General features: G+C 41.2%; 1 protein-coding gene across 3 annotated transcripts in view; it reads right to left on the bottom strand.

Annotated features, from left to right (window-relative positions):
* Positions 1-25,776, bottom strand: part of SMG6 (SMG6 nonsense mediated mRNA decay factor) — a 270,067-nt gene that overhangs the window by 136,691 nt on the left and 107,600 nt on the right. For all 3 annotated transcript variants that reach the window (XM_075561194.1, XM_075561192.1, XM_075561195.1), the window contains 2 exons: positions 3,032-3,148; positions 480-648 (listed from right to left, as the gene is read on the bottom strand). In XM_075561194.1, the coding sequence (XP_075417309.1) occupies positions 480-648; positions 3,032-3,148 (286 nt within the window). The remainder of the gene's footprint in view (positions 1-479; positions 649-3,031; positions 3,149-25,776) is intronic.

Below are 25,776 nucleotides of genomic sequence, written 5' to 3'. Positions count from 1 at the left end.
AGGAGACAGGCAAGCTCCCGCCCCACACACTGCCAAACCATGCGAATGCGGCAAAGGAAGCGAGTGAGAAAGCCAGCACAAGAAGCAATGAAAGAGCTGGAAAGAAACATGAAGAGAAACTGACAATCTCTCACAGCTACATCAACACACCCAGACTCCAGAGGTAGCTGCAAAGACAGTATGAACAAGAAGTGAGAATGAGAGCCAGAGCAAGGACAAAGGATCAGAGAGCAAGCTACAGAGAAGGGGGAAAGAGAACGAGACTGATGTCTGAACACAGAACATTAGAGGATAGGCAAAAATATCCTAAAACGTCAGGGGTCAAGGACAGTGAGCAAAAAGGGAGGAAAATCAGTTTAAATGGCAAGGGAATAGTGAAAAAAGTGGGCCATGGGTGGGAGAAGTGAACAACAGAAACAGATGTGGAAATGAAGGGACACAGGTGTGTTCAGGGCAGCAGGAAGAGGGAGTTGACTCACTGTGAGGGCAGATCCAGGGATGTGGGTGGAGGGTTCCAGGTATCTGGGTAGCCAAGCATCCAGTCTGACCAGACTTTCACACTGGGGAGCAGTTCCTTCAGGTCCAGGACGAAGGAAGACACCTTGATGTCATCTTGGTCATCCTCGTCCTCTGGAGAGGACAGCTGAGCTGCAGAGGCAAAGGGTGAGAACGGGGCCTAGGTTTGCTGTGGCCCCTGAGGGAGACGCTGGACCAGCAGCAAACTCTGAGGGAAGGAGACCAAGTCCACAGGAAAGCTGGGCCCAGAAGTGAAGGACAAGTGTCAGCACCTAAAAGGATTGTGGAAAGCAGGACCAAGCAAGAGCCCATGCGCTGGGCTTGTTCCCTGTCAACGAGTAGTGGGACTGATGTCTCCACTTCAGCCTTTAGCCTGTTACTTTCCTTCAGCACAGTACTGAGATGGCACCAGGGCGCCTGGCAAAACTGCATAAACGGAATTTTATCACTTGGAAACATCGGATGGCCCCAAATCGTGAGACATCCTACGAAATCAGTGGCCTGTATGGTTTAAATTATCTAAGTCACGAAGGACAAAGGAAGAAAGAGAACTGTTCCAGACTCAAAAGACATGACATCCAAATGCAATGTATAATCCTGATTGGATGTTAAGCCTAGAAAATACATTTTGGGCTTTTTTTTTGGGAGGGGGGGTATGAAACATTATTAAAACAATTGGTTAGAGTTAACTAAAGTGACTGAAGTGTTCAGAGCACTGAGGTATACACTGTAAAATCAGGCAACAGAATGGAGTTTGTGTTGGATTTGCTATGGTATTACTTCAGTTGCATAAACACACACATTTGGTCTTGAAAACTACTATCCATTATTGTTGTTGAGTTTTTTTTTAAAGGGAAGTCTATTTTTAAATTCTTTTTGTAACCTGTTATTAGCTTGGTATATAAATATAATTTTGAGATTGCACGTATTAAAATATCTGATGTTTAATTCCTAAAAACCCAAAAAACAATTGGTAAAATTTTAATAAGATCATTTTCTAATAAAAAGAAAATCAAATAAATAAACCCCCCTCAGTGATAAAAATTAAGATCTATAGATTTATTAATATTATATCAATGTTGATTTCCTTATTTTGATCACTGTACTATTATTAGATAAGAGAATTACCTTTTTATCAGGGAACACCCAGCCAAGGGTTTGGGGGTAAAGGGCTATTATAGCTACATATTTACAACCAACTGGTTCTAAAGAAAAACAAGAACAAGAGCACATTTATGTCTGTTTGTATGGGAAGAGAAAACACTTAGAGCAAATATAGTAAAATATTAACAATGAAAGAATCTAAACAAAAGGTATATTAAGAGCTCTTGAGTTATTTTTGCAATTTTTACATTTTTTTCCAAATAAAAATAACCCCTGCCCACCCCTAAAAAAAAAAAAAAAGGCTGTGTTAGGCTAGAAGCATCCTCTGAGCCAGTGGCTCTCAACCTTCCTAAATGCCCTGACCCTTTCATACAGCTCCTCAGGTTGTGGTGACCCCAACCATCAAATGATTTTCTCTTACTTCATATATGTCATCTGCTACTGTTATGAATCATCATGTAAATATCTGATATGCAGGATGTATTTTCATTGTTACAAATTGAACATAAAGCATAGTGATTAATCACAAAACAATATGTAATTATATATTGTGAACGATTTTTTTATTTTCTTATTTCTTTGAATTATTTATTTCTAATTACAAATAAATTAAATTTTGCTTGAAGCATGGTGTAGCATGGGTAAGTCTTCAAGCCTGCTACTCATATGTGGGTGTATCTGCATGTGGGCGGGCCCACCTGGAGACAGATAAAGGAACGCTGTCTTGTTTCCTCAGACCATCAGAAATGTGTGTTTTCCGATGATCTTAGGGGACCCCTGTGAAAGGGTTGTTCATCCCCCTAAAGGGTCTCGACCCACAGGTTGAGAACTGCGGCTCTAAAGTTAATGTAGTGGCGTGCTGGCTGTTCCTCACTACTCACCAATACTGCTACGAAGCTGGAAGAAGAGAGGATGAGATTTTCGGTTCTATCGTATACTACTATAGCTATCAGATTTGGAGATCTAGGGGGCAGCCTTAAAGGATATGGGATACTACCTCAACTTAAGGATTAGAAATCGCTCCTTCTGGTATGGTGAGTCTCCCAAGGAGTTTAGTCCCAAATGAGTCCAGTGAGCCTCTCAAGTGCTTATATAACACCCACTAGGTTCCAGGAGCATATAGATTGGGAAGGGGTGGGGGTCAGGGGAGAACAGACAACATCAATGACAAACAAAAAAGGGAAATTCACTTTATAGTTCTTTATAGTTATAAAGAACACTCACAAGCTCATAGTTCCAATGAAAATCCTAGTTATTAAAGGAGAAACGTGGATGAAAATACAAGAAAGAAAGAGGGACTTAAAGTTAATCACAAAAGAAAATGGGACTAGCCAAGAGGCATGCTGGGAAGAGAAAGGAAGAGGAGAGGAAAAAGATACTGCGACTGGTAGGTGCTCTTTCACTTGCTTACCTTTGGCAGACTCCTTAAGTAGGTAGGTACAGCGCCGCACCAATAAGGAAAACATGGCCAAGCCCAAGGCTGCAGCCTGCTCCTGGATCACAGACCGGCACTCCTCTGAGAAGCAGTCTGTGGAAAGGCAAATGAAAGTCCATCAGTACTCTGGGGACCAACAGCCACCCTTCCTTACCAAGCCTTGCCATTAACGCCACATACATTGCGGGTCTTCCACCTTCCACTGGTAACACAAGACAAAATTCAATTAGAAAGAGTGTCACTTTTTAGAACTATTACAACTATTTCATTCCATCTGTTTTTTTTCCCTCTGTCTTTTATTTTAAAAGCTAACTCTCCCCTCCCCATAGTCTCCAACAGGTCCTACTACAAAGGCAAAAGGACACAGTGGTTATGAGTGTTAGACTTAACAGACCTTGCTTTGACCCTTACTAAATATGTAGCCTTGGTCAACTTACTGAACCTTCTTTTCTTCCTCCAACACTGAGAGGTAGCAATATCCTCCTTCTCAAAGGCTGGATGTAAAGTTAAATAAGATAATGTATGTGAAGAGTTTACCATGATACTTACGTAGCACATAAATAAGCATGCGGTACCATCATTAATAGCCTAAGATCACTAGTGCAAATTCTGCATCCCATCAATTCCCTAACAGTTACCCCCAGTTGGTCAGTTTGATCTGTAATATGAAGCAATAGCAGCCAGAACTGATATTTAGTAGACGGAGGCTCTCTATTCTCAGGAGCGAAATCATCAATGGAGATTGGAAAATACAACTCTTAAAAGTCTTCTTTGACCATGATATAGAAACAACAGATATTCATTAAAATGGTAGAACTGCAGCCTTTCTTATTACAATAACTACTGTCAGTAAGTTACATGTCTGTGGAAAGTTGAATTTGTAAAATTTGTGTTATAGATACACATAAGGGCTCAAAAAGTTCATGGGAAAATGAAACTGAAAAATAAAAAGAACTTTTCTACAAGCGTTTTGAAGCCCCTTTGTATTTATAACAATGACAAAAAAAGAGAGAGAGAGAAGAGAGCAGCTGGGGTTTGGTTCTTTTGTTTGTAGGTTTAGGGGCATGGTTTCATGGGACATCCCAGTTAACTGTCGTAATATGTTTAGTGCCTCTATTCAATCCCTTAGCTTGATGGGTACTACCTGGGGTCTTAAAAACTTCTAAGTGGCCATTCTAGACACAACAAGCAGTTTTCTATTTTCTTGGAGCAATAGAGGAAGAAGAATCAGAAATAACAGGAAGATATGAAAAGTGACTTATTACTTCCATGAACAACTAACTGCCACCTTTGCCATGAAAACAGATCTGGGTGGTGCTCTGAACATTTTTTTTTGCTCTGAACATTTTAATCAAAAACTCTATAAAAGAATCGTGACCAAAAAGGGGAATATGCAGAACAGAATATAAAAAATTGAAATTACTACCCTGAGAAAGAGGGACCAGACTTTAACCCGGTGCTCCAAGACATGAATGCAACATACCAGCAATGAAGTAGGGAACCAATAGAGAGGTCTGAGGGGCTGGCCCCAATCACAACACTTCAGAGGGCAGGACTAAAGCTACAGCTCAGGGAGAGGGACATGTCTGATCAGAGCACACAGGAGCAAATGAAGGGAGAAGAGGAGAGAGTGGAGCACATCCACGCCCACCAACTCCTTAGGACGATATTCCTGATCAGAGCAGCCAATGCAGAGAGGGCCATAGCGCCAGCCCCACTAAGAGAGGCAACATCCCTCACTGGAGACACAGCGAGAACACCCCATCTGATCCAATCCCACCACACCAAGGCGAAATACTAAGGGTGTGCAACAGAAGAGCAAGGGGAGCAGAGCAATGAAGTCCCCAGAGAATATCAAAATTAGACTTTTGGGCCAGGGCGTGGCACCCCATCAGACTCGCTGGGAAAACACTCCTAAAGGTCAACAAACATAGCTTGAACTATTTATAGACTTTTCTTTTTTTAAAAAAATCATTTCATAAGGGGCTCATACAACTCTTATCACAGATCCATATACATCAATTGTGTAAATCACATTTGTACATTCATTGCCCTCATCATTCTCAAAATATTTGCTCTCCACAAGCCCCTGGCATCAGCTCCTCATTTTTCCCCAGCTATTCTTCTTTTTGTCATTGGTTTTTGTTGTTAATGTTGTTTTGCTGTCTTGTTTTTTGTGCATATTATTATCTCTGCAGGTCTATCTACATAAGTTGGGCGGGATAAACAATCTGGAGGAAAAGACAACGGGTCTGACGGTTGGGGAGGGGGGATAGGGGAGAGGAAAATGCGGGGGGGCAGGAAGTGGGTGTTAACAAATTCAGGGACAAGGGAACAACAGGTGATCTAAAATCGATGGCAAGGGGTGTGTGTGTGTAGGAGACCTGTAGGGTTTGATCAAGGACAATGTAACTGAGAGGAGTTACTGAAACCCAAATGAAGGCTGAGGATGATAGTGGGACAAGAGGAAAGGAAAAGGAAAAAGGGGAAAGACCTAAGAGGCAATGGGCAGTTATAGAGGTCTAAATACAGGCATGTACACATGTAAGTATATTTATATATGATGGGGAAATAGATCTAGGTGCATATAGTTATAGGTTTAATATTAAGGTAGCAGGTGGATATTGTACCTCCACTCAAGTACTTCCTGAACACAAGAACACTTTGTTCTAGTAACCTAGCATTCCATGATGCTCATCTTCCTGACATGATTGCTGAAGACAAAGCGGGTGCATATGCAATTGTGGTGAAGAAAGCTGATGGAGCCCGGCTATCAAAAGATCTAATGTCTGAAAAAAAAAAAAGATCTAGTGTCTGGGGGGGTCTTAAAGGCTTGAAGATAAACAAGCAGCCATCTAGCTCAGAAGGAACAAAACCCACATGGAAGAAGTGAACTGGCCTGTATGATCACAAGGTGTCGATAGGATCAGATTTCAGCCATCAAAGAACAAAAAATTGTACCATTGTGAATGAGGGGGAGTGTGGAGTGGAGAGCCAAAGCCCATCTGTAGGCAACTGGACATGCCCTTACAGAAAAGTGCAGTATAGCATCGGTGAAACATACAACTTTCCTCTAGTTCTTTAATGCTTCCCCCTCCCCACTACTATCATGATCCCAATTCTGCCTTACAAATCAGGCTAGACCCGAGCATGTACACAGGTACAGATAAAAGCTGGAAACACAGGGAATCCAGAACAGATAACCCCCTCAGGATCAATTATGAGAGTAGCAAAACTAAGAGGGTAAGGGAAAGGTGGGGGGAGAAAGGGGGAATCAACAGAAAAGTGGGTAAAGGGAGACATCGGTCAGTGTAAGACATGAAAAATAATAATTTTAAAATTATCAAGGGTTCGTGAGGGACAGAGGGTGAGAAAGGGAGGAGGAAAATGAGCAGCTGATACCAAAGGCTTGAGTAGAAAGAAAATGTTTTTGAGAATGATGAGGACAACAAATGTACAAATGTGCTTGACACAACAGACGGATATATGGATTGTGTTGTATGAACCTCAATAAAATGATTTTTAAAAATCACTGCCCTGAGAAAAATTTTAAACTTTGAACCAAAAATATGCCCTAAAGTCTTAAAACCATGTAACAGTTTAGCTTAACTAGTAAAAATGAGTCTACCTTGAGCATCATGTTCTTTTCAGAACTATCTACATGGTATCATATTGATAACAACTTGAAAAAATTAAGACAGAAATCTTAGAAACAGTGACTTTATATTAATGGAGGAGCGTCAACTAAGAAAGGGGAGCAAACATGGTCGCATACCTTGAAGAATGCCATTAAGGTCAATACATGATACACTTAAAAACTGTTGGGTTGGTGTATTTTACTATGCATATTTTCAACAAAAAAAGACAATCTTGAAGCACCAGCCTTTCGTTTCAACCTTAACCTCCTCTATATTCCTGGGCCCTGGTGATGTGGTGGTTCCACGTTGAGCTGCAATATACATGGTCGGCAGTTCAAACCACCAGCATGTCCTCAGGAGAAAGACTGAGCTCTCTACTCTTATAAACAGTTAGTCTCGAAACCCACAGGGGATTGCTATGGCTCAGCTTTGACTGAATGGCAGTAAGTTGGGTTGGGTTTTTGAGAGAACAAATATGACACCCACAAATATGACATCTACTTCCATTGAGCACATAATAAACAGAGAATCAGTGTTAGTTTATTTTCACAAAGTCCTTCCCCGAGGCCAATGAAAAAGAGAAAGACCCTTGACAACTTGGATGGACAAAGTAGCTGCAACAATGAGCCCAAGAAAACAACGAATTGTGAGAAGGCAGGATAGTTTTGTTCTGTTATACACAGGGATTGCTATGGGTCTGAATTGATTCCAAGGCATCTACCAACAACAATGTCAAGAAATAGACCCGGCTACCAATACCAGCCCCCTCATTTTCTCAGCCTGCCCCCCACCCTCCTGGTTGCGGGTCTCAAAAAAGGGTTCACTGTGGTGGGAGTGAAAGCTATTCTTCAGTTGGAGCGTCTTCTTGTCAGTGCCCCATACCCCTTCTGTATCTGCTTCCTCCGGTTTTGAAAAGCACCAGTGACCACCCCAGGAGACAGAATCAGGGGCCAGGCTTACTAACTCTGGCAGGAGCTAATCTGTTCATTCCCTCTGTAATAATATAGGAGGGCTCTAAGAATCTCTAGATGTTAAAAAGTTAATTAGTCACATGTCTGATCTCTATCCCTGCCTGCATTTTAACCTCAATAGCCAATGGAGGGCCCTCTCTTGTCAGCTTGGGCCTAATGGAAGTCTTGTCAATGGGCCTAATGGAAGGCGTTACTCTAGAGATGCTAAAGCAACCACAGCTATTACTGACCGTCTTCACCACAGGAGTAAGCACTACTGGAGAACAGAGTCAGCCCCAACCACTCTGGAAAGCCCTGACGTGAGAAGGCGCAGGCTGCCGCTCAGAAGGTCCCACATATGAATAGCGTCAGTGCACCAATTCTTCTACTGTGGCTTTCCCACCATCCGTCCTTCCAGATGTCCGCTGATCCCAAATGTCACTCTCTAACTCTCCAACGTAATTGTGGAAGGCAGTAAGGAAGTGGTAACAATTCATGGGATCAGAACAGATCATTACTCTCATACTTTTTTCTGGTAAAATCCTAAATCTCGGTTATTGAGACAGAAAAACATGTAAGAAGCAAGATAGAAACAGGGAGGGGAACATATATAAACCATCCCAAGGAAAACTGCCAACTTTTCCCCTCCTATGCTTTCCCGCCCCCTTACTATATACACTGCCAATACCACCCCAGTTCAAGCCAGGGCCTTGGCAAGCTCTGCCAGTGGTTTTCCTCTAACCCAGTGGTTCTCAACCTGTAGTTCACGAGCCCTTTGGGGGTCGAATGACCCTTTCACAGGGGTCACCCAATTCATAATGGTAGCAAAATTACAGTTATAAAGGAGCAATGAAAATACTTTTATGTTGGGGGGGTCACCAGAACATGAAGAACTGTATTAAAAGGTTAGTGGCATTAGGAAGGTTGAGAACCACTGCTCTGACCAGTAACAAAGCCTTGAATGGGGCATTAAGGCCAGAACAGAAGCCTGGACAGGACAACTGAAGACCACATCCTGGTAGTTGAAACCCAAGTGTAAATGAACATCAAGTGGGCATCTCAGGCATAAGTTCCTTGTACATGGAGGGCCACTAGACATGGAGGAGGTGACAGCATCAAGACTCTGGCATTTCACGAAGCAAAAAACTACAATTCCAATAAGACATTCTCATGAGCTGGATAAGGGTAAGATAGGGCAGAGGAACATTACATTCACCTACCAAGCCCATTTCTATTTTATAACAAATGACAACTTCAAGTTAGAGTGTTTCTCAGAGTTTACGGTGGCCTGTCCTCTCAGTTCTTTGGGGACTGAGGAGCATACAAGTACAAATAAAGAACAATAGCTGCACCTTTAGGGCCTTTCCAGTTAAGTCACTCGGGTAACCATGGCAACTTGGCCTCAAGGCCTCAAGTGAGAAATGTACTGGGTGCTACAGTACTTTCTGGGAGGCTCACTGCTTAGGCTTATTGGAGGCCAGAAGTCATAAAATTTTACTCCCTGAGAAGTATTCAAGAGGGAAACAGTGGCCATCTAGTTCAGAAGCAACAAAGCCCACATGGATGAAAAACACCAGCCTGTGTGACCACGAGCTGTTGAAGGGACCAGGTATCAAACATCAAGGAACAAAAAAATCATATCATTGTAAATGGGTGAGTGCAGAGTGGAGACTCAAAGCCCATCGGCAGCCAACCCTTTACTGAAGGGTTGTGGGGAGGAGATGAGCCAGTCAGGGTGCAGGGTAGCAACGAAGAAACATGTAACTTTCCTCTAGTTCTTAAATACTTCTTCCCCCCGCCCACTATCATGATCCCAATTCTACCTTACAAATCTGGCTAGACCAGAAGATGTACATTCGTAACAGATAGCAACTGGAAACACAAGGAATCTAGGACAGATGACTCTTCAAGGACCAGTGGTGAGAGAGGCGATGCCTGGAGGGTAGAGGGAACGTGGGATAGAAAGGGGGAACGGATTACAAGAATCTACGTATAGCATCCTCCCTGGGGGAGGGACAGCAGAGAAGAGGGCATGGGGAGACGTCGGACAGTGTAACATGACAAAATAATAACAATTTATGAATTATGAAGGGTTCATTAGGTAGGGGGAGTGGGGAGGGAAGGGGAAAATGAGCAGCTGATATTAAGGGCTCAAGTGGAAGGCAAATGTTTTGGGAATGATGATGGCAACAAATGTACATATGCGCTTGACACAATGGATGGATGGGTGGATGGATAGTGATAAGAATTGTACGAGCCTCCAATAAAATGATTTTTTTTAAAAGGGCATCACATTTCGTGAAGTTGAAGAGAAATAAAAACCTTTAACAGGACAATTGTCACTGGCTGCAACAATGGGCTCAGGCAGAGGGACAATTGTGAAGATGACACAACACAAAACAGTGTTTCATTCTGTGGTACAAAACTCAATGGCACCTAATAACATTTGACAATGAAATCCCAAAATACATTTGCAGAGTCCTCACTTGTATTAAGCCTTTTCTGAACCCTCTTGGACCATTGACTAGGGATATGTATAGTCTTGTCTTCATGCAGAGTGCATTGGAAAGTAGATGACGGAATTTAATTAAGTTTAAACTCAACATTATGGCTTTTGTTTTCTTTTTGATCCAGTTGTAACTTGCTCTAGTCTTTATTGTTTTGTTTCTGTTGGATTAAGATTTTTTTAAATTTTATTTTGTTGTTGTTGGGTTTTGTTTTGTTTTTATATGACTTTCTGTGTATTGAATCTAGGATAAATAAATCTATAAAGACCATAAAAAGAGAGGGAAACAGAATCTAGATTCCCAGTGTCCACCTACCTACTTTGGGGCTAGCCCTAGGAAACGGGCTAGCTCTAGTCCAATGAATGGCCATATGTATCTCTAGTGTTGGGCAGGGCCAGGCCAACAAGTAGTGTGGGTGGGGAAGGAAAAGGCATTGTTTGCTGTGGTGTTTGCCTAGGCTCCTCTGGCTTTGTGTCAGGTAGCAGAAGCCTGACCAGAGCTGAAGAACTCATTAACATTGTGAAACAGCCTTTCCCCTCATTCCAGAAGCGACTTACTCAAGGGTTTGGGGGATGGTTTCTGCTACGGAAGTCAGATGGAAATATTTCTTACCAAGAAAGTCACCTGAGGTCTGATCTGGTTCTACCCCTTCCCATATTGCTCTTCGCTGGGCAGGTGACCGCGGCTCCCCAGAGTCCTATGGCTGAGTATCTGCTCAAGACAAAAACAGTCTTCTGGCTCCTACACAACAGGGAGACTTTCTCATTTTTCGGAGAACATATTCATGGAAAACATAAACCAACTGTCGTCAAAGTTGTATGAAATCAGGAAATGGAGCGGCCGGGAGAAGGCTGCCATGTGGCCGGATGTTATGTATTTCTAATTAGTGCTGTACATCTTTCAACAGCAAGTGTCCTTCTGCTGGAAACACAACACGCTGCCCTTGTTATTGTAACTGTCAGAGAAGTGCTTAAACAGATCATCTCCAGGAAAAGTGATAAACACGTCCCCTCTCCCACCAGTGTGTGTGCGCGACGGTGCTGCCAAAGCAAAGCTGTGCCTGATGGCTCCAGGATGGCAAAGCATCCTCTTGCAGGAAATGGGAGTGAGGCAGGAGGGGTGGAGAGGGAAAAGCAGGGGAGGAGGGAGGCAGGCCTACCTGCTTGGACCTGCTAAGACCAGCCAAAAGACAGTGGCTTTTTTCAGAACCATCAAGTCTGATTGATGTCTGGGACACGGCATGAAGTTTCTGTCAGGGAGAGATTTGGAAGAAACCCATATCAGCAGGAGTGTGGTGTGGCTGGTCACAGAAAATTCTGGTAGCAATGGAAGAAGTGGAGTTCTCTTGCTGAAAGAGGATGAAGAAGAGTAATAAAGGGAAGACATAGGATGATACCCTGACAACAGTAGAAGGGATTTAGGGGCACTAGGATCCACTAACCAACTATCTGCTTGGTTCCTTCACTGAGAAATGGAGAAAAATGCAGGCAAGGTACTTCTTCACTCAGTCCCTCCCTACCATCTCCTCCTAAAGAGAGGAAATGAATGGCCAGTCACCTCCAAACTACCACCACCTGGAGGTGATTTGCTGGCTCTTATCTTTCAGACATAAGGCTGCTTTTCTCATGAGTCACTCACTAGTGAGACACAGGGCTGGCAGAGTTCCTGAGCAGCCCACCAAAACCTCCTTGTCTGCAGGAAGTGGGCAGTGAGAGCATCTTTCTGCTACTGCTTCTTGAGCCAAAGTTCCTCTGTGACAGCTGCTTAGGAACAAGAACAAAATCTCAGAGCAAAACAAGAGATGTCTATGCCCATAGGGCAGTATTTTACTCCTTGAGGGGAATCAATGATTTAGATGAATCAGGACCAATATACTCAAAGATTATTCATGCACAAAGGCAGAACGATGCTAGGCTGAATGGGTATGCTGCAAGCCATGACCCATATCTGAGAGGGGAGAGCCAAGACAAGAGAGAGGAATGTGGAAAGTAAGGTTTCCTCTCCAAAAGTCCTATCACGCTTGCTACTTCCTTTGATGTTTCTAGGATTGCAAAATTCTTGACTTCTTCTAGAGGTCTTCTTAGAGTGAGTAGATTCAGGTGCCCAATTCTCTAGGAGAAGATGATAATCTAATGAGGACATCAAGGAAAATACGTATATATTCAAATAGCTCAAAACCAAAACCAAACCAGTCATGGAGTCAATGTTGACTCATAGCAACCCTATAGGACAGGGCAGAACTGTCCATGTGGGTTTCCCAGTGTAACTCTCTTTACGGGGGATAGAAAACACCATCTTTCTCCCTCAGAGTGGCTGACCTCCCAACGGGTGACCATGATGCCACCAGGGCTCCTCAAAAACCATGTAAATTCAAGACAGTGAATTACATACCCTATGAAAGATGCTTTCTGCCACCAAAGGGAAAATAATTGTATATATCGTCTATAACACACACATAACAGTATATGACAATACTTATCAAAGGCTTCTTAGCAGATGGGCTACAAAAGATAAAAGAAACGTGATTCACGTATAAGGGAGCCTGTACCTACTTAGAGAAGCAGGAATATATTCTAACTCATGATGACCTCGTTTGTGTCAGAGGAGAATGCGCTTTCTAGTGATTTCACCGGCTATTTTTGTAGTAGTTCATCAGGCCTTTCTGAAGTGCTTGCAGGTACATTTTAAGAGTCAACTTTTTGCTTAGCAGCAGTGTGTGTTGTTTGCACCACCTAGCAACTCTGGCAGTGGGAACACACAAGGCATATTCCCAGGTGGCCAGCACTGTACTCAGCCTGACATATGACTGGGACCATAACAAAGTAGGTCTGGGATGCCAGAAACAAGAGTACTGGGACCTGACTCAACAGGCAGTGAGTAGGGTGTGTACTCAGGTTTCTGAACAAAGTAGTGATAGCATTTAGAACATATCAAAAGGCAAAAAACTCTAAACTCACTGAATTGATTCCTACTCTAATGAGGGTTGGGGGTCAAATACAGAAGGCATGACTTGTTCTCACTGAGAAAGTAAATGTAGAGGGCGTCATAAACTTTACAATGCCAAATACCTATAGCATCTTTCTTATGGGTGAGGTGGAAGAGGTATTGGAAAAGCATGCATATATGAAATATGTTACAAAAAGAAAGCCAACAGTCAGTGGGGAGGGGGGGGAAGGAGGGAAGGGTTGAAGACTGCTGGAGCAGGCCAGGGGCTCTCAATGATACAGGTTCCAGAGAATCCTGAGGCCTCAAGAAAGGCAACCCCCACCAAGCAAGACTGCGGAAAGGGGCAGAACACCTGGAAGAATGGAGGCATGAATCAAGGAGTCCACGGGCTCCCACCCACTTGGCTTTGTGCCAAGTCCTGTCTTTTCTAGAACAAAGACACTGGGGAGGGGGGTGGCGCTCTTAGAAATACTTGAGGAAGACCTTGCATAAGGAGGCCTGGGAAGTCTGATCTGGCTCTCCCTGTGGAAGCCATTAGATATTCAGCACTTCATTTGTTTCCAATTCTAGTGTGAATGCAGCTCCAGGCTGTGGGGTGAGAGGCTCCTCTCTGACGTAATCAGGAAGCAGCTGCAAAATTAAGGAATCCCTCATGACATCATAAAAAGGGTAGATGGTTTACTGGGGAAAGTATAAAAATTAATTACATATTCCCACATGACTCCCTCCCCCTAAATCTGTACACACAGCCACCCTACCCCCACACATTCTCTCAACAACATATAGAAGACACGACACTCAAAGGTACAAAAGGGCAAACAAAACCCAGGAAGAGAAAGTTCTTTGATGCGCCATTGCCTGCTCCATCTATGTCGAAGGTAACAAGTACGGCCTTGTCTGGAAAGTTTATACATACAGCATGTTTCCTCAAGAAAAGTATAAGCCCCTTGAGGGCAGGAGCTATGTTCATATCTCAAAATTAACACCAGCAAGGGGTTCAAGAAATATTTGCTGCTCATAAAAGGAGGCACACTTACCCCTCACATATATGGATCCAAACCAGGGACACCATGATTCCACGATGGCCAGAAATTGTAACTGAATCTTTGCATACATTATCTCAACGCTTTACAAAAGATTTGCCCAGCATGTAGTATTCTCCTCTTCTGACAGTGGAGGAAACCAGTTCCGAGAGGTTAAATGAGGTGCCTACGGTCACAACCAGGGCTGGGATTCGAATCTATGCCCACACTAATTCCTCACCTCAGTTTCTAAAGCCTGACATTCAAGATTCTCACTCCAGCTGCTCCTCTCCTCTGCTCTGTGAACTTGGAACCCTCAGACTACTCCAAGTCCAGTCCTGCACCCCAAACCTCTGCGATAACAACATGTGAACCCAAAATAAAAAGCACAACATGTCATAATAGTGCCACAGACAGTGAAATGCTTCACTAAAATTGGACGGGTTCTAAATGCTTAAAATTACAAAACGCTGATGCAAAATATTAAAGGGGAACTGTATAAATAGAGAAGCTTAATATTCAAAGGCCTCAAGATATTTTAAAAGCAAACCTGTCATACTGTTGAGTAAAGTGAGCTAGATTTATGCCATAGTCTTTCCTGTTGCTGCATCTGCAAGCAATGAAAAAGGCAGAAGAATCCATATATGTGAAGTGGTCTCTTGGTTAAAAACATTGCCTACACATGGACTACCAGAGAATGGGAGAAATCAGTTTTAGAAGAAATACAGAATGCTGTTGAGAAGGAGGGAGATGTTAATTCACTTACTTTGGCTATATCATCAATAAAGATCAATCAATCAATACCAATTGCTAGAAAAAAATATCATGGCTGGTAAAAAAGAGGGACAACAAAAATGAGGTAATCTCTCTGTGGGCTAAACTGGCAAAATAGCTGCAACAATAGAGTCAAACACTTATCTGATTTTTAAAACATTGATATGATTATGAGGATGACATAGGACTAACCAATATTTCATTCTGTAATACATGAAGTTGGCATAAGTTAGAACCAGCTGAATATCAACAAGAACATTACCATCTTCATGGCTTGGAAGACTCAACATTGCACCAATATTAATTCTTCCCCACAAAGACCTATAGGTTTAACACAATTACTATACACATTTCAGCAAAGTATTTTGTAGAAAAAGACAAAGAGTCATAAAAATTTCGATTAAAAGGAAAAGATCCAAAATACCTAAAAACACGTTTAAGAACATAGTAGGAGGAACCATTCTTCTCAATTTTACTAAAAAAAAAAAAAACAAACTTAATGCCATTAAGGGAATTCTAAGTCACGGCAACCTTATAGAATAGGATAGAACTCACCTGTATGTGTTTCCGAGACCATAACTCTTCACAGAAGTAGAAAGCTTCGTGTTTCCCATGCAGAGTGACTAGTGGTTTCAAACTGCTAACCTTGGTAAAGTGGTTACAGGGAGTAACCACTGTGCCATAGGGGTTTCTACTCTCAGTGTTAAGGCTCACCACATACATTATAGTCAAGACAGTATGGCACTGGTAGAGGAGACAGGCATGGATCAGTGGAACTAAATAGAGAACTCTGAAAAAGACTCACACAAATATGCTTAACTGTTCTTTTTATAAAGCTGCAAAACAATTTAAATGAGGAAGGAGAATAGCCTTTTTAACAAATGGTGCTGGAGCAACCAGATACTCATAGGTAAAACAATAAATAGCCTAAATCATATGTATTAGTCTGGGTACTTTTAGAGAAACAAATCCACAGAAACTCATGAATAAGAGTGTTTTATATAAAGGGTAAGTGCACATCAAGAAAACATCCCAACCCAGTGTTGCCCAAACCCACAAGTCCAACATTAACCCAATGTCCGACACCAATCCACAAAGTCCTCCACCATCTCACAAAACACATGCAATGAGGCCAACTTCAGAAGGAAAAACCAGTCAGTAAACGCGTAAGCATCTCAGCGCTGGCAGGGGTCTCCATGCCGCTGCTCCAGCACCCAGGGCTGCATCAGGGTAGGTCCATGTGGCTTCTCCTTGGGGATGTCTTGCAGGAAGTAGACCTTGCCAGCTAAAGCAGGAAATTGGCTAAGGCAGCTGCACCCTGGTCCAACCATCAGAAAGCAACAGACCTGAGAACTAGAAAGGCAAGGCTCACCGAGCCATTTATCCCTCCACCCTTCAATTAACCCCACATGTGTTTATCCACCAGGTTGGCAAAATAAACTAACTATATCATCATATGTTATATAAAGTTAATTCAAAATTGACCAAGGATTTAGATGCAAAAATATGAAATTTTGGAGGAAAAAGTAAAAGAAAATGTTCAGGACCCATGACAATATGGAAAGTTCTTAAATTTGATGCAAAAAAAATGTAATCCACAAAAGGAAAACCTGATAAACTGTATCTCATGAAAAATTAAAAAACTATTCTGTGAAAAACCACCTAACAGGATAAAGAGAAACTATAGACTGAAAGGAACTATTAGCAAACTACATCTCAGCAAAGGAGTATATAAAATATATAAGGAACTCACAAAATTTAACAGTGAGAAAATAAACAATGCAATTTAAAATATGGGCATAAACAGGGAATCCAGGGTGGATGATACTTTCAGGACCAGGGGTGTGAGGGGCGATACTGGGAGAGTAGAGGGTGTGTGGGTTGGAAAGGGGGAACCGATTACAAGGATCCACATGTGACCTCCTCCTTGGGAGACAGACGGCAGAGAAGCGGGGGAAGGGAGACTCCGGATAGAGCAAGATATGACAAAATAACAATCTATAAATTATCAAGGGCTTATGAGGGAGGGTGGAGCGGAGAGGGAGGGAAAAAAAAAAAGAGGACCTGATGCAAAGGGCTTAAGTGGAGAGCAAATGCTTTGAAAATGATTAGGGCAAAGAATGTGTGGATGTGCTTTATAAAATTGATGTATGTATATGTATGGATTGTGATAAGAGTCGTATGAGCCCCTAATAAAATGTAAAAAAATAAAAAAATAAAATAAAATATGGGCATAAAACATGAATAGGTATTTCCCCTAAGTGGGCAAATAAGTACATATGGAAAAGAGTATATAAAAACATGTTTGACATTTTTACAAATCAGAGAAATGCAAATTAAAATTGAGAGCTAACTATACACTCATCAGAAGGGTTTTAGTAATGCCATTGGCTAACACAGGTGCGAAGAAATCAGATCTCTGAAACATGGCCAATGGAAATCTCAAATACTACATACATTCTGAAAAATAGATTGGCAATATTGTTAATACTAAAAAGTGTACTTACAATATGACCCAGTAATGGTACTTTGGGTACTTATCCTAAGGAAATAAAAACTGTTCACACAAAAACCTAAACGCAAATGATCATGGCAGTTTAATTAATAACAGCAAGAAAACTAGAAGCAACCCAAATATTCTTCAATGGGTGAGCGGCAAAACAAAACAAAAAAAACCTGTGGTATATTCAGCCTATGAAATGCTATGTTTATTAAGAAAAGCCCATTTTAAAGGGTTAAATACTATACTAGGGGGTGAGAGGAATGTCCAAAAATGCATGGGAAAAAATCTCTATCCTTTACTTTCATTTATAGGAATTTCTTGAAGCCCCTTCATATGATCCCATTTATATGTGATATTTTTGAAATAGAAAATATAATTATAGAAATAAACATAGCTTAATAGCGAATAGGAGTTTGAATTTGGGGGCAAGGAGGGTGAGGTGGTTCCAACTGAGAGCGCCTTGCAATGACAATAGTCCTGCATCTCGACTGGCGCAGTTAACACAAGTTACACATGCGATAAAATTGCAAAGAACTCACAGTGTCTTTGGTGAAATTTGAGTGAGTTCTGAGCACTACTATCTATACCAACTACATGGTTTTGATACTGAGCTATAATTATGCAAGATGTTAATACTGAAGGGTGCACAGGACCTCTCTGTACACTGTTCCCTCTGAACAACCTATGTAATTATTTCACAATTAAAAATTCAAAACGAAAATAAAAAGAAACAAAACACAACTGATCTGACACAGGTTTCCAGAAGGTTCTTTCTTTTATATAGAAAAGTGCTACTTACATATATTGGGGCCGCTTTCTCAATAGTGTGGCTGGTTACCCTGTGAGGGCATTGTAGCCCCTGGTTCTCCTGCCTCGTTGGAGCTGCTGGGAGATACCCAGCTGCACATCTCTGTCTCTGGCCTGAGCAAGGAACTGCCAAGGGCAACCAAAGGAAGATAAGAAAAATGAAGGGAAAGTTCACTCAAGACAGAATGTCTGTCTTCAGAGTAAGGAGTAAAGCAAGAGACCTTCATCATCAAAGCTGTAACTCATCAGGACCAGCAAACTCACATAGAGCAGCATAAAGGGAAGGTGATGAGAAAGTGAAGAACGATGACAGAAGCAAGCTAAACGAGCTGTTTAAACAGGTTCCTGCTGTTCAAAACTAAGTAAAGTTGCGAATTTCAAAATCAGTGGTATGTGCATTCTGCAAACAAGGACAATTGGGGGAAGTTTTTTAAAGCGTGAGCGTGAGTACTGTTTTCTTTAAAAATGAAGTGCTAAGGCAGATTTAATGTTGCATGGTTTTCAACTATTAATCGCTATTTTTCATTGACAGCATCAGCTGTAATACTGTTAAACTGTTCCCTTGCCAATAAATATTGAACTTAAACAATAACAAAGGGCTATCAAAATTTTTAAAAGTTTGCTTTACAAATAGTAAAAATAAAAAGACAAGTCACAGATTGAGGGAAAATATTTCCTGAACACATCTGACAAAGGATTCATATCTAGGATATAGAGAAATCTTGCAACTTTTTAAATAGGGGCAAAGACATATGGATGACAATACCTGAAAAGATGCTCAAAATAACTTGTGATTATGTTAATGCAAATCAAAGTATCACCCACTATAGGGTCACTATGTCAGCACTGATGTGATGACAGTGAGGGGGTTATAAAAAAAAAGGCCAATAGACAATAACTAGTGTTGGCAAACTGTTTTGGGAATGCAAAATGATACAACCATTTTTGGAAATAGTTAACTAGTTTCTTAAAAAGTTAATAGATAGAAATAGATGTGCATATATTTATAGGTTTAGTATTAAGGTAGCAGATGGACATTGGGCCTCCACTCAAGTACTCCCTCAATGCAAGAACACTTTGTTCTATTAACCTGGCATTCCAATGATGCTCACCTTCCTGACAGATCGCTGAAGACAAAGTGGGTGTGGTAAAGAAAGTTGATGGTGCCCAGCTATCAAACCTTAAAGCATAGAAGATAAACAAGTGGCCAACTAGCTGAGAAGCAACAAAGCCCACATGGAAGAATCACACCAGTCTGTGTGATCACGAAGTATCAATATGATTAGGTATCAGTCATCAAAGACCCAGAACAAAAAAATCATATTATTGTGAATGAGCTGGAGTGCGGAGTGGAGACCCAAAGTCCATCTGTAGGCAACTGGACATGCCCTCACAGAAGGGTGCAGTACAGCACCAATGAAACATACAACTCTCCTCTAGTTCTTTAATGCTTCCCCCTCCCCATCCCCCCGCCCCCACTATCATGACCCAAATTCTACCGTACAAATCCGACTACCCAAGAGCATGTATACAGGTACAGATAAGAGCTGGAAACACAGGAATTCCAGAACAGATAAACCCCTCAGGACCAATATTGAAAGTAGCTACCATACCAGGAGGGTAAGGGGAAGGTGGGAGGAGAAAGGGGAAACGGATCACAATGATCTACCTATAACTCCCTCTCAGGGGGTTGGAAAACAGAAAAGTGGGTGAAGGGAGAAATCAGTCAGTGTAAGATATAACAAAATAGGGAGGGAGGGAAAAAAAAAAAGAGGACCTGATGCAAAGGGCTTAAGTGGAGAGCAAATGCTATGAGAATGATTGGGGCAGGGAATGTGCGGATGTGCTTTATACAATTGATGTATGTATAGGTACGGATTGTGGTAAGAGTTGTATGAGCCACTAATAAAATGTAAAAAAAGAAAAGAGAAAAAAAATGATTAGGGCAAAGAATGTACAGATGTGCTTCATACAACTGATGTATGTATAGGTATGGATTGTGATAAGAGTTGTATGAGCCCCTAATAAAATGTTTTTTTTAATCTAAAAATTTAAAAAAAGATATAACAAAATAATATCTAAATTACAAAGGAAAGAGAAAAATGAGAAGCTGATACCAAGGGCTCAAGTAGAAAGAAAATGTTTTGAAAATGATAATAGCAAAAAATGTACAAATGTGCTTGACACAATGGATGGATGTATGGATTGTGATAAGAGTTGTATGAGCTCCCAATAAATGATTAAAAAGGGGGGGTGTTAATACACACACACACACACACACAAAGAGTTAATACACACACTTACCAGATAGCCCAACTATTCTCCTACTAGGTATTTACCCAAAAGAAATTAAAAACATACTGGATAATGGATAAAGACTTATCCATGAAAATTTACAATAATTTCTGATAATTTTACAAAATTAACAAGTCTGGAATAAATCCAAATGCCTTTCAATAAGTCAATGAATAAATTAATAAATCCATGCAATGAAATACTACTCAGCAAACCAAATCTAAAAACCAAAGCATTGAATTACTCAACATGGATGAATGTCAAAATCATAATGCTAATAGAAGCAGCAATTCCTTCAAAGAGAATCGAGGGTGAGGGAGGGAGTAGGAGAAAATGAACATGTAGTACAATTTCATTTATACAAGTTTTTAGAAAATGTAGTGACAAAAGGTAGATCAGTAGTTTTGGCTGGGGATTGGGAGAAGGGAATTAAGGAGGAGTGGACTATAAAGGGATTCAAAGAAACTTGGGAGTGCTGGATATGTTCAGTATCTTGATTTGATGATGGTTTTGCAAATGTACATATATATGCCAAAATTAATCAAATATTGCTTTAAATATATATAATCTAAAGCAGTGATAATCCAACTTCCTAATGCCACCCTTTAAAACACTTCCTCATGTTGTAGTGACCAACCATAAAATTATTTTTGTTGCTACTTCATAAATGTAATTTTACTACTGTTATGAATTGTAATATAAATAGATGATATACAGGATGTATTTTTCATGGATACAAATTGAACATAATTAAAGCATAGTAATTAATCACAAAAACAAAATGTAATTATATATTGTGAAATATTTATTTCTAATTACAAATAAATGAAATTTTGTCTTGAAGCATGGTGTATCAGCATCCAGATTAAGTTCCCATGGTACAGGGGTTTTTTTTGTTGCAGTAGTTGATGATTTTACAGTACATGATCTTACATTTACCCAATAATTATAATTCATGAAGTATCGTTTTACCTCCAATATTGCTACTTTCAACACAGTAGCTGCTTTTACGACAGTAGCTGCTCACTATACGTGTGACTTGTCTGCATAAGTACATTATGGCGCCAACCCTGTCACATACACCTGTATTTGTAAGGGGTGTATGTGATGGGGTGGGCACAACAATGTCATCATGCCAGGTGATACTCGTATGTGGGCATATCTGCATGTGGGCATATCTGCATGTGGGCGGTTCTGCCTGGAGACAGATAGAGGGGCAGTGTTTCGGTTCCTAAGACCATCAGAAATATGTGTTTTCCGATTGATATAGTTAAAGTTTACTGTGCCAACCTGGCTGATATGCACATGTGGAGTTAATTGAAGGGCGGAGGGATAGATGGCTCAGTTTGCCTTTCTAGTTCTCTGGTCTCTTGCTTTGTGATGGTCGGACCAGGGTGCAGCTGCCTTAGCCAGTTCCCTGCTTCACTGGCAAGGCTCACTTCCTGCAAGGCATCTCTAAGGAGAAACCACATGGACCTACCCCGATCCGATGTAGCCCTGGGTGCTGGAGCACCTGTGTGGAGACACACACACACACACACACACACACACACACACACACAGTACTGAGATGCTTACACATTCACTGACTGTGGAGACACACACACACACACACACACAGTACTGAGATGCTTACACATTCACTGACTGTGGAGACACACACACACACACACACACACAGCACTGAGATGCTTACACGTTCACTGATTCAGCTTTCCTCCTGCAGTTGGCATCATTGTGTCTGTTTTGTGAGATGGAGGAGGACTTTGTGGATTGGTGTCAGACATACGGGCTAATGTTGGACTTGTGGGCTTGGGCAGCACTGGGTTGGGATGTTTTCTTGATGTACACTTACCCTTTACATAAAACTCTCTCTTACACATGAGTTTCTGTGGATTTGTTTCTCTAAAGTACCCAGACTAACACACAGATGGTCTTAGGCGACCCCTGTGAAAGGGTCGTTCAATCCCCAAAGGGGTCACAACCCACAGGTTGAGAATCGCTGATCTAAAGTCTATCAATTATATCCCAATAAAACTGTTTCAAAGACTTTTTAACTTAGAAAAAGAAACTGAAACCTCTGTAGGCCCTAGTGAGATGTTTTGTATGTTACCCAATTTCTTCTACACCTAAAAAAACCCCCAAAAAACATGCAAAGTGGCCCTAATATCACTATTTCATAGACAAGCAAAAGAATGAATCCACCAAAAGTTAGTATCCTTCACCAATGTCACTAAAGCTGTTATGTAGCTGAGAGGGGAATTGCAGCTTTCAAGCTGGCTGACTCTAAGCTCTTTCCAGCATTACCACACAACTGGCTACCTTCTGAGGGCAAGACAATTATCTCCATAAGTGAGACCCTCTCCAGACAACAGCTGGGTTTCTTCCTCCTTTACATGAGTCATAGGGCCAAGAAATGTCCCCAGGGCTCTATCAATACATCTTGGCAAGATGGACAGCAAATCCCATTTCTATTTCCTACAATGAAACATTTAAATATGAGTGCTTAGCTTTCTCCAAGAAATAGCCATAGAATTTTGGAAATAATATTCCTATAGCTTTTCTGGAAAATTAATAAACAAATAGAAAACACCAGTCAAAACATAAGTTGTCCATGTGCACCTTGGTTATGTTTCTAGGTTGATATTTCTGTCATTCAGAACTTCCTGTCTGATTCCTGTTATTCAAATGCACATCCCCTCGTGGGCAGGTAGAGCTGGCACTGGGTGAGTCCCTCAAAGAATGGAGCCCAGGAGAAGGGAGGACCTGTTAGTCAATCTAACATCTGATTTGGAGGTAGTACAAGTAGATCCTAGAGGGCAGTTTCTGCTTCTACCTGGTTTGCCAGGTTTGGGGAAGTATGTCTCTTTCTCTCAATATTTGAGGGAATAATGAGGGGTAGAAAAAAAGGTGGCAGATTTGTGGGGAGTAGAGGTGGGGTGTCTTGCTGTAGAGGTTATTTAAAGTTATAGTGGTCAAGATATGTCAAAGAGACTTCCTAAGAGGGGTAGCCATCAGTTAACCTAAAAGGAAATTCCTGTTGCAACTGAGAAGAAATAAACACAGCCATCGTTCCTCTAACACACCAGGCACAGATAAACAGCTTGAAACCTGTCTCTGCTGGTAGGAAGCTTCAGGAGCACTTTGGTCTCCAGTGGAAGTTCATGAGACAATGCCTGCAGACATTCTGATTCAGAGAAAGCGTCTTTGATACAACAGGTAGAGTGGCAGAGACGTGTCCAACTTTTGTTTTAAAAGATATTAATTCAATATCTCATTTTATTACTCTTCCTGGTAGATTATAATAAGGGGCTGACAGACTTTGCAAACTAAATGCCAAAAATAAAATAATTTTAAGATAGGACAGAGTTACCCAAGATAGGTAGGAGGTGTAAGTGTACGTGTGTGCACATACATGCACGAGAGGGCTTCAAAAGGAATGAAAAATAATGGAAAATTTCCACAAACATATTAAAGATTGTGTGTGTGTGTGTGTGTGTGTGTGTGTCTAACTCCTTCTGAGAAGTTACCTCTCTCTGGGAGCTTCCAGAATGTAAAAAATTAGATCAATCGAATGAAACCTTGAAGGGTCAACACTATGACTTGAGACTGATAATCAGACATAATTCTTTGGTGGATTCCACATGAATATGCAAATCTGAACAAACCTCTCTCTACCTCTGCTCCAGCAAACCACCCTAAAATGGCTCCGCAGAGTTCCATAATCCAAAATCAATGCCCAAACCAGATGAAGAAATGACTTCAACCAATCTACAGCCTTGGAAACCCTGTGGGGCAGTTCAACTCTGTTCCACAGAGTTGCTAGGAGTTGAAATCAGTTGGACAGCAGTGGGTTTACTTTGTTCTTTGGCTTGTTTTCGTGTGGTTCACGTTGTTTTAAAGTAGAAAAGAGGACCGCAGGAGAACAGTGAAATACAGCTAATCTGCCCAGGAAGAAAATGTGAAAGCAGCGCTCGGTGAAGGTGACTACAAACTCGTGGAGGCACTCGCTACCCAGGACCCAGGGGCTCCAGGACAGACACGCTGCCTAGGAATAGCATTCCAGGTCCCTCTGCAAACAACTTTTAGTAAAACACATATGCATTAAACTACACTCAATTTGGGGGTGGGTGGGTTACATTTATCCCTTTATCCTTTCTACAGAAGATTTATGACAATTAAGAGTAAAATCACGTACAATGAAATAATTAAAGTACACATAGAAAATCAGGACCAAGGGAAAAGGAAAACATAAATATGTCCATCACATGGCTTAACTGTCTGCCATCAATGAACTTGAAATTTGCCTTTATAATTTTCCTGGCAGGCAAAGCAAAAAGGGAAGCACAAACAATTCTACAGTTGTCATTATTGGAAAGTAATAAGAATATCAGTTTCTCAGGAAAAACAATTTTTTTTCTCAGCCCTGGATTCTAAAATAACTTTTTCACAGGTACTCTATGCAAGGAATACTGTGTGAAAAATGAACAATTTAACTTGAAAAGTCTCTATAACATGGTCTTACACTATGTAATGTCAAGAAATATCTTAAAGCTATCTACATACGGTAATATACTCGTGTATAAGCCAAGTTTTTCAGCACATTAAAAAATCATTTTATTGGGGGCTTGTACAACTCTTATCACAATCCATATATCCATCTATTGTGTCCAGCACATTTGTACATTTGTTGCCATCATCATTCTCAAAACATTTGCTTTCTACTTGGGCCCTTGGTATCATCCCCCTCCCTCCCCCTCCCCCCTCACAAACCCTTGATAATTTAGATAATTTTGTCATGTCTTACACTGTGCAACGCCTCCCTTTACCCACTTTTCTGTTGTCCGTCCCCCAGGGAGGAGGTTATATGTAGATCTTTGTGATCAGTTCTCCCTTTCTACCCCACCCTCCCTCCACCCTCCGGTTATCTCTACTCTCACCACTGGTCCCTGAGAGGCTCTTCTATCCTGGATTCCCTGTGTTTCCAGTTGCTATCTGTACCAGTGCACACCCTCTGGTCCAGCCAGATTTGTAAGGTAGAATTGGATCATGATAGTGGGGGGAGGAAGCATTAAAGAAGGAAAGTTCGTTGTTTCTCCTCAGATTATCCTTATTTCACTAGGATCCATCTAGGTAGGATTCCTATAAACAGACAGATCCCTAATGTCTTATGCTTTTCTCACCTAACATTCATTTATATGAGTAATACGAAAGACCAGGAACCTCAAGTGCAAGTGCTATCTGATATTAGATGACTGAAGAGCAATTAAAAACAAAAA

Source organism: Tenrec ecaudatus, chromosome 10, assembly GCF_050624435.1.
Source record: "Tenrec ecaudatus isolate mTenEca1 chromosome 10, mTenEca1.hap1, whole genome shotgun sequence".
NCBI classification, from domain to species: domain Eukaryota; kingdom Metazoa; phylum Chordata; class Mammalia; order Afrosoricida; family Tenrecidae; genus Tenrec; species Tenrec ecaudatus.
The sequence above is the reverse complement of the archived record's forward strand: the minus strand, read 5'-3'. Positions and strand labels throughout refer to the sequence as shown.